Genomic DNA, 13,756 nt, shown 5'->3' on the forward strand with positions numbered 1-13,756 from the left:
TAAATATATTTATATATATATATATATATATATATATATATATATATATATATATATATATATTATATATAGTATATTAGGAGTCCAAGTTCGACATTTGTCACAAACATTACTTAATATATATATATATATATATATATATATATATATATATATATATATATATATATATATATATATATATATATATATATATATATATATATATATATAGTATATATATATATATATATATATATATATATATATATATATATATTTATTTATTTATTTATTTATTTATTTGTATTTATACATATGTGTGTGTGCACGTTCTGTAAAAATTCTTGTTGCCCTGAATAGTGCCCTAGTACACGGGAGTTAATTGATGGTAATGAATTGCATCCCTGGTGGGGAAGGGCACGGGCTAGTAGCTTAATCTTTAAACCATTCTTTATCTTCATCTTTGTTTATACTTTTCAAGACCATCACTAACGTCCTTCCTGCAGTCATAGTGGCTAGCCCGGAGCGTACTTTGCCTTGTATGTTGTACTGACTTTTCCCTGTTCACCAGTTTAATCTGATTTTTATTATATATTGTGTGTGAATTATCTTTACCTTTATCTTTCTGCCTATACTGTAGTCATATCACTCACTGGTTCATAACGTCATTGTTATCAGTATTGTTAAATTTGCTTTTAAGTTTGATGTTATTTTTTCTTCGGTTGTTATATTTGCATTGGTTAGATTTATTAACCAAAATCATGGACTAGTGCATCTAAGATCTATGTCATTTGTGGACTATATAGTAAAATTAGTGAAAGCATCTTTATCTTAACTTTGAAATGTATTGAGGCGTATCCCTAAATGGTAGTATTCTCCCTTGGTTTCGAAGCTATTTATTTCTCATAAGTTACCTAAAGGGGTATCTGTTCCACAGGTAGGAGAATTGTTAATGTTACTCCATTAGTAATGTTGGAGGGTAGCTCATGCCTTGTCGATTACCGACTAGCTCTTATAACTTTAGTATTATCAAAAGTTTTCGAACTTTCTATTGGCAAAACGTTTGAATGTTTATGCTGAAAGTAATCATTTGCCCTCAAATTTTAGAGTCGGGCTTTCACAAGTACTTCCTTTTCCAACTAGGGTTGCAGCTGGCCTAATAATAACAATGATAATGGTAATAATTGCTGAAGATCAGCACTTACTTTTAAGGGCAGAATACATTTATATGAAAATACATACACGTGTACACACGCTCCAAGGCATATATATATATATATATATATATATATATATATATATATATATATATATATATATATATATATATATATATATATATATTCCTTATTTTTATAATTTTTACTAAAGAATAGGTGCTACTCAACAAGTAAATTTTCTTATGGTTAAAAGCCATCATAATTTAAAGAAAAGCTGATATCTATAAAGCCAGAGTAATAGATTTTGCACGGGTTAATAAAGTGTTATTGACAATGACCGAATATTTTAACCTATGCCGGTTTTTATACTGACTTATTTATTGTCTAAAATCCCTTTTCAGAAGTAACGATCATTCCCACCTACGATACGGACACTCTCGGCTACTGGGTAGCTGCCAACGAAGACGCCCTCATCGCCAACAAGATTGACTTGGCACCGTCAGCGTCTAGATGCACTATCAATCTACAGGACCATGAGACAAGCTGCAACGCCTATCGCCTTGAATTCTGAGCAGTTTTGTCCAGTTAACCCATCAAAAAGAAGATGCGATCTTCAGGACTGTGTTTGGGACAAACAGTCAAGCTCCTTAATACGTTTTGAAAAATAAAGACAGAATTCAAGTTGGCATTAGCAGGGTATTTGATGTGGCATTTGCAGGATATCTGATGAACATTTTTTGCCTCGAGTGAGGGATATTTTTTTTTTTTAAATTGAAAGTTATTTGGAAAACGTTGGAAGTGAGATTGGAAATTATGCAACCCAGATCTTGAGAGCAGTGATGGATTCGAGTGTTTCCTGTAGCCATAAGTCATAAAATGGGGTGTTGGAATATCTGGCCCGAGACACCCCATATCCCGATGCCTTCCACGAGAACTAGAGCTCTTAACAAGCCGTCTGTGTCCCTTTGATAGTCCTAAATTAGCCATCCAAATATTTTCATCGACCGTTTTGTAGGTTCTACTGTCCTGTCAAAATTGTGTCTAGATTCTATGGAAGCCAAGTAGTCACTTTTTGAACCAAAGCAGATCCCTCTCAATGGATCTTCTCCATTTACCTTTACGGACGAAGTGTTATAGGCTATTGACGGTGAAATTCGACTCACTCCCTCTATGCGTATTACTTATTATTCGTCACGCAGAAAATATCCCAACCATGAAATCAGATAAGATGCCATAAGCATCCATCAGTCCCAGCTCCTACAAATTTTGTCTGAAGTGACTAATGATACCACAGATCCTGACGAATCTTCAGAGAGAAGAGATAATATCCCGATTGGAAGTATAGTCGTTGAAAGAAAAGATATAAAATACGGAAACGTAGAGTGAAACTGTACTAGACAATTGACACGTGAAAACAATGAACACTCCTATGACCGAATAAGGCTAAGCAATATATGCGTTTTTAACAATTCACATAATAGGGTTCTGTTTACTTGTTCAGCGTGATACCTGCTGCAGTCTCTAGGTAGGCCATGTCGCATACACATGGCTAGAAAACAGGTTGCTCATTTTGTAAAATAAAGCATTATAAAACTGTTATTAACAGTTATCAGCTATATAGACTATAAGCCATATATAAAAAAATAAAAAAAGAGTTAAATGAATTTGTTATGATATGATAAGATGTATACTATAGTAGTTTGTAATCAGCCTGATAATGAAAGCAAGCTATTTTTCTCGAGTCAGGATGAATGGGCCAGCGATAACTGTATCTTCTTTCTTCCAGAAGGTGAGTGTTTGGGATTACAGCGAATGAGTGAAGATTTTTTATATATTTATCTCTGAGACAAGTCTCTATAACGTCCACAGATGCAGCTTAGTACTAAACAAGAATGGTACTGAATTCTAGTTATTTTGTGATATGTCAATTTTTCTGTTCCAGTTAAGATATGCCAGAGTCCGTTACCAGTCACTAGGAAGAATCTTCAACTCACTGTGTTAGCCATAAATATAATACCATTATACTCGATGCTTTTTCTGTACTTGCTAAATAAGGTATGTGTTTACTGAGATGGGATAAATGTTTATAGAGATGTCTGATGTATAGATCATTATACCTTGCTATTAGTATTACTTCATAATACTATTTTATTTATTTATTTATTTTTTGTTGAAAGCAAAACCGTTCCTTCTAACCAAATGCATTCCAGCTTCAGATTCCAAAACAATAAAGAGTAATTCTGGTGTGTCATAAGAAATGCTGTGGGACAGTGAACAGAAGCAGCTCTCCTATAATGGTGCTACTACTGATGGTCTTGCAAACAGTCTCTTGTACAAGCCGCTATTAGGTGGTTTTAGCCATGGGGGTGGCTAGTCTGCCAAGGAATGTGTCCAAGAGACGGAGTTTTGCAAAGGTGCGGATGAAGTGAAATGCCTTTAAAGTGCCCAGCAGCAGCCGCAGCAGCAGCAGTAGCTTGAATAGGTCATAAGCAGGCCTGCAATCTTGCTTCGAGGACAACACCAGGGTATGAGCATGGTTTTCCCCATGCTTCTAATTAACTGCCAGCAATGCCTGTTCGAGAGGAGTGACAAACTACACTTACTGATAAAGTCTTCAACAATTTTGACAGCATATGCCCTGGTTGTGCCCTTAAAGCGCTGGTTGAGGTATTGTTCTGAAGAACTTTTCTGAAAGCCAGTTACCAGTTGAGGAAGAGAACGAAACCAGGAAATCCCATGCCTGAGGTCTCCCCGGAGGCAGTTGCTTTTTGCATTCCCACGTGCGCCGAAGAGAAAACAACATCTAATGAGTGCAAAAGTAACGCCTTTGGTGGGAGCTCCAGTGTCATTTGGTTGTCAAGAAACAATGTAGTACCTGTAAGCAGAGAATTTAAAGATGCAGAAAAAGGTTCTGGTAATCATTTGAAATAAAAGCTTTAGGTGCTTATTGGCCAACCGGACTGCTTTTCCCTTCCCTCTAGCTTATTTATGGCAGGATTTTTCTCCTCTCTGACCTTTAATTTAACGAGCCTTTTTAGTTGCAGCCTTGTGAATGCAAATTCATTTGTAACATAAGTCGAAGTCCTAATTATTTCCATCTGTGTTAAGGGGACCTGTATGGTGGGAAAAATAAATAATGTGTGTTAGTTGCCTTGACACAGTGTAAGTGTTCTTATCAACCTTTCTGAGAACTTGGCTGTTTATGAATGAAAAGTTGTGTAGCAGGGAACACTTCATTATTTAATCATGATATTGTGCCCTAGGATTATATTCTATAATAGAAGTTGTTGGGTGCATGTCACTCCATTCAGATTTGATCTTTATAAAGGTTGAATATGTGATATGATAATCATAATTATTAAGCTGTTATACAAGACAGGTGGTGGCAGGAAATGAAGCAAAATGAGTGATGATATTATAGAAACTCCAATAATGAAGTTGTACAGAGGCTTTTAGGCATCTCCGTAATTACCATTGTTCCTGAATCATGGTAAAAGAATATATATATATGAAATATTTTTTTTCATTATTTTTCTCCGAGAAAGGGAACTTTCCCCAAGAGCCTTCTGAAGACTTTGGAACGAGAGCATTCCGACCATTTAATTCTTTTTGTCGCAGTCAGCACCGAATCATTTGATATCGAATCACTGAAATGTGTCTTGACGCAGATTGACGTCACGACACATGTAAATGATCCGGCGTCTTCAGAAGAGGTCTTAATATCCGAAATTCTTAACTATTGTTATTATATCTTACCTGTGCACTTTGTTGTGTGTTTACAAGAATGTATAAAAATACAAAAAAGATTAGACGAAATTTGCGAATGATGTCCTGATGTACCTTCTCACATCCGGTTTTCTTTGCTGACGATGAAGAAAACGAGATGTGATGACGTCACGGAATTGGGTCGCCTATTTCGTCCGGTAGTTAAAAAAAAGCTTTTGCTTCGCGCTCCATGTCCCGTTGCCTCTAGTCAAAAACTAGAAGTCTAGAAATTCATGAAGTCTGCTAACACCAATGATGTGACTTGTTTAGCTATTTTGGGTCTTATACAGTTCTTCATTACGGTTCATTTTCGTTTTTATTTGCCAATACGAAAATAAACCCTACTGGAACGCGATTTTGGGTTCATAATTGCTGGCCTTGTCACTAATATTACGCATATGTATGGGATATTCTGTGACATTAAAAGTAGTATAAAAGTACCATTGTTCTTTCACTGACCTTTTTTTAAAAATAATAATCTTCATTTATGTACATCGGAAGACATAGGGCGAAAGACATCTCTCAAACCACTGGTCGCTTAGTTTACGCTTTGGAGTGTTTATTACATATTTTTAAAATCCATACCTACTACTCGGTAAAACCGACGCATAAACAAACCCTCCTAAAGGTCCATGGCCTTTCGGGCAGCTCAAAAGCAAGAGCCCGTGCTGTCATACAGCTGGCGTAATCTTGGGCCCCGCTCGCATAAAGAGACCACGGAGAGGAGTTGGGCTCACCCACGGTCTAGTAGAAAGCTAGACCGTGGACTCACCCGTCCCTGTAAAACCACGTGACGTCAGGAGAATGAGCCGCTCCGTCAAATGGAGAGGTGAACTTAAGACTGAAGAACTCAGTGGCCATCAAAGTATTGCAGAGTGAGGTTATTTGTTGAAAACTATAAAATTCTGTTTGGACCCAAAGTCCAGATTCTTGAACGTATTAGAAAAAATTTCAATTTTAATGTTGCCTATGTATGTTGTTTAGGAAATTTGCTAAGGCAGTAACACAAAATTAAGGTTTGTGGAGACAGGATAGTATCATCTTTGGCTCAAGCTTGTGTGTTTAAGGACATTACCCCCAACGAAAGGTATACTGGTAGGTTCAAAATTCTGTCATCAGTACTTACACACACATTATATACTAATATATATATGTAATGTTTGTGTGCATGTTGGCAAATACTTCAGTTTTGTCATTGTTCACTTACTGAAGCGTTTCAGAAATAACTGGTTCGGCCTGAAGGATGAATCAAAAGCTACGATTTGCCAAAATTCACTTTCCATAAAATATATACCGAGTCGAATATACTCCTTGCTCCATACAAAAGATAATCTTAGAGGTAGTAATTGAAGCTTTCCGTCCATCTTTACCGGAAAAACAGAATGTCAATATGGTCTAGAAATTAATGAATGTGTTATTCAAGCATTGCAGTCAAGGCAAAAAAAAAAAAAAAAACTAATTATAGGAGTCTGGCATCGTTGATAAAAACATTCACAATTGGTGGTCAATTACTACAGTAATGTGAATTACCACTCAAGGGGAAGCTACTAACTGGAGAAACTTTCATTGTCCTAAAGCACAACATATTCCTACTAAGTAACTAGCCTGTATCTGTCGGGAAAATGTTTAAATGTGAAAAAAATAAGGTGAATTTCTGTAATTATTATGTTTTCACCATTTCAAGGTAACGTGATATCGACACATTTCGACAATTTGAATTAGGAGTACATGGTTAACTTTGAGAAAGACCTCATAACGCTGATCTTGATGTACCAGTGCATGATATTGAGAAGTGTCATGAAGTTCGTCCTCATATAGTGTGTTTGACAGAATATTGCTGTTGGTGTAAAATTTCAAGTTTAAATCTTGCCTACGAGTTTTAACTATAACAGACAATGAAAATGATTGATTCACCAGCTGTACATCATGAATGTCTCAAGGGGATTTGTACAGGAGCTCTGTCTTTTCATGACAGTGCAAGATACCAAACTGAACTCTTGTAAATGAAAATTGTTTTTGACAAATTATCTTAACTTTGGAAAAAGCGAAAATTACTCCATGGAAGCCAAAAATCTAATGGATAACCAAGAAATAAATGGAAATTCATGACTGTAGAGGGATGAATATATCCATAGAAGGTTGCCACAGTTGAATTTTACCGACGGGAACTACTTTTGCTTTGTTGAGGAGAATGTAGTTACTACTATGGCTACTACGCAACACTTCCAGTAATACTGCTGTTACTATTACTTATTCGCAGTTATTATGCTCATGCCTACTATTAATGTTGATATTACTGAATTTTCCATTACTACAACTACTACTAGTGTTGATGCTTCTTTGTCACGACTATTACTTCTAGGGTAGCTCTTAAAGCTACTAAACAAACTAAGCTATTATTAGTCTACTTCTGCTCGGGTTGACTTTTAAAAAGGAGTTCACTAGCCATTTTAGTATAAACCAGTTTTAAAGGCTTCACTTTTATTGCAAATAAAAAAACTTAATTTTTTGACTCTTGCCATGCTCTCATAAGTATTTGACGCATGCTTTAGGCGATTTCCCGGACTAAAATCACTTGTGTACGAAATAATCAGGATTTTGGCGAGGTGATACACGATTACATCTGCACCTTTAAACGGTTTTCGAAACAGGATACGTATACAGGCATATTGATATTGTAATCAGTCACTGGAATTATGGGTATGAAGGTTATAGACCGAGTCACATTATTATTATTATTATTATTAATATTATTATTACCACAAGCCATGTTACAACTGTAGTTGGAAACGCAAAATGGTACAGTACAAGGTCAATGGCCACCTTAAGGAAAGCAACCCAGTACAGAAGAAAAGGAAATAGAAGTATAATGAATAACTGTCAAAGATAATTAACACTGACACTCGAGGCGACGACTCAAATTATCTTTAACTAAACTCAATATATAGTTTTTTCTCCATTTGTAGAGAGAGAGAGAGAGAGAGAGAGAGTCAGCCCGAAGCTTTACAGTAGTTTTGAGGAGCAGCAGCGTGGCTCGACAACAAAATTTTTCGCTTCATGGAAAATTTAGTATCTTAAAAAGTTTTATTTCAATTATTTCGTTTTTTCGTTTAATTATTGTTATCTTGTTTACCAAATCATACACCGCCAAATTCGTACTAAACTTGCACTTACCAAACTGCAGCATTATTTAACATATTTTTTTTTCAATTATAATTATCATACTAGTGTTCAGTAGATTTTTCGTGCAGATTTTAAGTTTCCAGTTTCGTTTTCATATTCTATTTTTAGTTTTCCTATCTACCAGCAGGTGTCCTCGGATGTGGTTTTTCGCCGAAGTGCTTTCATCAGTTATTTAGACTTAAAACGGTAAAAATAACCATATCATTTAAAGACTAAAAGGAAGTTCGTGAGGAAGCCACTTAATTTTAAATCTCGACCCTCTTTTGCTATATCCAGCTGAATTCACAAGAATTAGATTTTCAGTTAAAATATCTTCCTATGGTCCACGTATTCTATTGAAATGACGTACATAGTTTATGACTGATGCCATTTTTTAAAATTCATATTTCAGTACAATTGATAATGTTATGTCTATACGAAATGAGATAGGATGACTATAAATGAATTCCAAACACTAACATATGAACTATAATAGTTTCAAATCTGGAAGAACATTACTGGAACCTTGTTGAAGGTCAAAGCCGAGTGCTGACATCGGACACCAGCTTCACTCAAAACAGGTAGTTTTTTTTTCCCTGTGACGTAAATGTCTTGCTTTTCAGAAAAAAAAAAAAAAAATGAAAGATTTCTTTCCTTAGTGGTATGATAGTGGGGATTTGAGGATAAATATGGAGTGTGGTGTCTAAATTTGTACATTGTTTCTGTATACGTGTGTGTAGGTCTGTGGGTCCTGTGGGTCCTGGTGTGACTTGGACATTGTTGAACCAGATTATTAGTCCACTGTACGTACGTAAGATTTTCCATGATACCTATTTAGCTTTTATACTCCAGATACATTACGGTTAAAAAGGTGTCTACGTGAATGTAAACTGAACTTTCAAAAATGGTTTTATTTTACACCCTACAGGAAATTTTGGTTCATACTAAAGTAGGCTACCTTAGCAATCAAATAGGTTCAACAGTAGTTTCGTGTAACTTCTGTGCCTTGGAGAAAAGTCTTCAAGTCAAGATGATGTGGGAAAAACTTGAACTAAATAAACCTTACAATAGATTGATAATTATATTAATAATGAAATTTATGTAAGGTTATGTTGAAAACATTGATGCTCCTTTGCATCATTGAACTTGGTGATGCGTCCATTTCCTCAAAAGACTGTGTATTCAGATAAGAACCCTGGATTTGGAGGTGAACAGGCTTCAAAAACTGTAATTATCAAAGGCTGTTTCGAAGTTGATTTTAGTTGTTAAAGTTTTTTGTCATTTTGTCGAATCTGATGCTTATTTGCTTTGGAAATAAGCACATCTCTCTGTTTAAACAGTTGGTGACCACTGTGGGATACCAGACTACCAAAGTCTTGGGCCTTAATTTTAGGTTAGCTGAGTGTGAGTGTGCGTGTGTATGTGTATGTGGGTGGACCCCTAAGTTAAAGTAGTTTATGGTAAGTAGTGCAGGTTAGGTTGTGGTTTATGATATGTTAGGTTAGGATGTATCCCTGCATTTGTTTAGGTGCCACAGATCAGGTTAGGTTTGGAGCTGTGGGGAACGGTCAGTAGGATTTAGCACTGACGAAGAAAAAGCTTTCCCATATATCCCTGCATTTATTTAGGTGCCATAGATCAGGTTAGGTTTGGAGCTGTGGGGAACGGTCAGTAGGATATTGCACTGACGAAGAAAAAGCTTTCCCGTGCATTTAACTTTCAAGATGTGGCGAGATACTTCCACAGACGGGTAACCAATTTCAGCCGGTTTTGCAGCATTGCAATGGACTGTTAATCTTGCTATAACACTCAGTTAAAAAAAAATGGAACAAATATTGTTTTATAGATAGCCCTCTTCTGAGAAATCATCTTGTCATTTACATTTGAACAGATAGCTTCGAGCGCATTAACATCATGCCACCAAGCTCTCTTGTGCTTAATTTCATGACATATATAGGAGTTTTTTCCGGTCTTTAGGTAAAGCAACGAGTTTAGCTTCATTCATCATGCACTTCCAGTTGTGTTCAATTCATGGCATTATTGGTTTGGGTGATCTTGTTTATCTATCCATGCCACTTAATATTTTGTATGGCCCAGTTGATAATAACACACGTGGAAGAAGTCACATAATCATGATACAGATATGCAGGCTTAATTTTATGTTTTGACCATCAAATTTAGATAGTGAGGTCTTAAACCAATTTAATGTCAGGTAAATAATCAGCAAACGCTTTTGCACAGTCACCATCCCCTGACTGTCAGGTTTCAAGCATATAAAGGCAACAGATGCGGGTCGATCGTAATTCCCGGTCCTGGTCGTTTCGGCCGTAAGTCATTTAGGCCGTAACATCCAAAACAACGTAATACGTTATATTTATGGTATTTACGAATGAAAACAGTGCAAAAATATATGAATAATGTAATATGTAAAAATGCGTAAAACTTTTGATGACAGTTTACCGTTATTATTGTACGTTTTACATACTTCCTCAAGGGGCTGGTACTAAACACGGCGCCCATTTTGCACATAAACGTGCTGAAGGCCTAAATGAACTACGGCCGAAACAACCCGAACTCGTGATTCCCATTACTTCAGAACGGAGTTTGACAAGTGATACGTAGTTCGAAATTTTCGAAAAATGGTAACCGTTTAGATATACAATTAGCAGCGCCATTTCCACTTGAGTATGGTTTAAAAATGTGTGTATTAATAAATGAAAATGTATTTGACAAAAGTTATAAATGAGTAAGATTGTGTACAATGAGTAACCGCAACACAAATATAAATTCCCTTCCTGTTCACTTATGATAAATAACAGCACTGATAGAAGTCCCATATAATTTATACCTAAATAGATTACGGTCGAACTATGTATGGCCGAATTTCTAATTGTGTTAGGTAATATCAAAATCTAGTAACATAAAAGTATTTGAGATAATTCTCAAATTAGAAAACTACGTTAGCATCGCAACTCTACCCACTAGTAGTTTGTAACAGGTACTACGTGCCCCCTTCAAACAACCCTAAATGTATTTTGGTTGTTTTCACTCATGACAGTAAATGAAATTTGATGTGTGTGTGTACAAGATTCCTTTAAGAATATGAGTAATGTGGAATTTATTAAGAATGTATCCCACAAGCAACAGCTTAACGAAGTAATGTTTGTGTTTACTGAAAATAGCAACCATAAATTAAATATATCTGCCGCCATGGTCTGGAATGATTATCAAAATTGAATAAAGCTACATCCATCCATCCAGTTGAAAACAAACGCTGTTTGGGTACGATTTTTCTGTCTTTGAATTTATGGTAAATTTTTCATTGCCATATTCACATCCATTTGGAGTAACAAAATTTTTATAATGTCAAATGTATCCTTTAAATACTGCTTGCTTTTCACAAGAAGCTTTGCGTGATAAACCACATTTAGTGGCTTGTTAGGCTTCACCGAAGGCTAGAATATTATCATTTTCTCCTCCAGTAAATACCTGCCACACATGTTATTTTGTTTTGACTTTTGTTTTCTCTTGGGCGGCATGATGAAGTAAAAAATTAATGTTCACAAGCATCAGGTGCAGTGTCCCACATAGCTTAAAGAATGTGTAAAGTAGTGTTTAAAGATTTGTGTGGCTTAAAGGTTCTCGGAGGATTTGGATTCAACATCATCATTTTTTTTCAGACATGCATGACTGCCTGCACATACAAAATACAGTGGTTGAAGGTGTCAGGAGAACATCACTCAAGTTGAAAACTCAATTCATACTTAACTGATAAGAGGAAGTGGAAAACCAGGGATATATATGGTAGAAGATGAACTGAGGCAAACTAATATCAAATGCCACGAATAGGAGGAAGACTGTAGGTCTAAGCGGTCATCAAATAAGTTAAGTTTACACTTCTTTGTTTAATACTATTTAGGTTGAAGAATGGATAAACTCTACTACGCTCCATTACGCTCTCGAAACTTTCCTGTGTTAAATATATTTTTTTTTTCTTTTATTAGTTTAAATCTGCAAAACACTTGTACCCATAGACGCTGACACCGTTTCCTTGACATCAGTGGTAAACGCTGGCGCCTTTCGGGGCTTGGACGGGGAACTCTAGCGAATTTTCGGGACGCCAGAGAGCTAGATAACATTTAAATAACTAGGTAGCTAAACACCAGAATAAGGTTATAAACTGAGTGAATGTATTACGTGTTCTTTATAATTCATTTGAAAATATTTGTTGTTGGAACAAACCAGATTCCTGAGACAAATTTCAACGCTTTTGCTGTGAATATTACGATGTAGCTATTTTTCGAATCTTCCTATTTTTTTTTCTTAATATATATTACAGTGTAATATATATATATATATATATATATATATATATATATATATATATCACATAAACATTGTAAGTTTTGTCCAATGCAGTGGTGTTTTAAGTAATAATTTTGGATTTAAAACCTTTATTTCAGTCCTGTATTTAGACGTCATGGCATCTTGGCTCTCGTACCAGTTCTACATAAATTATCATACTCAACTTTCTTCCATTTTTGCCAAAGTGGTAACACTCATATGTACACACTATATGTCTCAGAAGTATACATACTAATATGGACTTAAATAAATGAAAATTCCTAACAACAAAATACTACATTTCTAACGTAAACAGTTCACTAATGCGTAGTCCGCTCTCGGATGTTTGTGGCAGCCAGATGTACAACAAGGCTGGAAAATTGTTCCCGCCTTAGTTTCGCTACTTTGATAGAGTAAAGTCCTGTAAACAAACATTCACACGTATTTTAGGAGGGATTTGACGTGAATTAAGAACAAAATGTGCATATTTACAATCAAATAGGCACTGTGGAGCTTCGGTTGTGATGTCAGTAAGGATAAAACCATGGATTAAAGGTAAAAATGCATTTCAGTTCAACCACATGACAGACGACAATTCCATGTCTCATATTTTCACTAGTATAGGCAACAAAATGTTGTTTTATCGTGCTGATCACAACTAAAATCTTGAGTAATATCTATAAACATTACATATATACGCAGTTAGTGTCAGTACACCGTTAAATGAACGCTGGGAAGGAAGTGTCCAATCACCACTCAATTTTGTCTCAGTATTTGGGGGGGACGCCATTTTGGATTTAAAATCGCCTTCAACGCCTATTTTATGAAGACTTCACATGCTTATTTTAGTTCGTATGGCAGTTTCCTATTGCTCAATTTGTTAATAAAGCTTCAATCTTTTGAAAGGTTTTCTTAAAGGCTTATTTTTTTGTTATTTCTACAATTAATTATCGAGTGAAGAGTGAAAATTCTGCCACCCACGTGTCTCATGCCCGATCATTTACCCTATGAATGGTCTAGGCCGGGGCGCCATGCTTTCAAACCAGATTAGGAACCGGCACACCAGGTTGCGTTAGGTCACGTTACAACTCTTATAATGCTATTTATCGTATTTTAATTCAGTCCTAGGCTTACACTGCCTTCGGCCCAGCCAGATAAGGACAACTAGGTTATGTTAAATAGGCTACATAATTGCATTTGCTGGTTTAATGTTTTCCACAAACAAACAAAAAATGCTTTACCACTGTGGTCCACCATACCTATAGGCTAATGGTAGGATATAGGCTAATGGATCCAGTATCTCTTATAATTAGGCTGTTATACTACATTAGGCGTATAGTATG

General features: G+C 35.7%; 1 protein-coding gene across 1 annotated transcript in view; it reads left to right on the forward strand.

Moving 5' to 3' along the window:
• Positions 1–5,347, forward strand: part of LOC136835583 (microtubule-associated protein futsch-like) — a 316,187-nt gene extending 310,840 nt beyond the window's left edge. Inside the window, 1 exon segment of the mRNA XM_067099280.1 lies at positions 1,544–5,347. Within this exon segment, the coding sequence (XP_066955381.1) occupies positions 1,544–1,713 (170 nt within the window). The 3' untranslated portion in view covers positions 1,714–5,347.
• The last annotated feature ends 8,409 nt before the right edge of the window (positions 5,348–13,756 follow it).

This window comes from Macrobrachium rosenbergii, chromosome 4 (genome assembly GCF_040412425.1).
Source record: "Macrobrachium rosenbergii isolate ZJJX-2024 chromosome 4, ASM4041242v1, whole genome shotgun sequence".
Lineage (NCBI taxonomy): Eukaryota > Metazoa > Arthropoda > Malacostraca > Decapoda > Palaemonidae > Macrobrachium > Macrobrachium rosenbergii.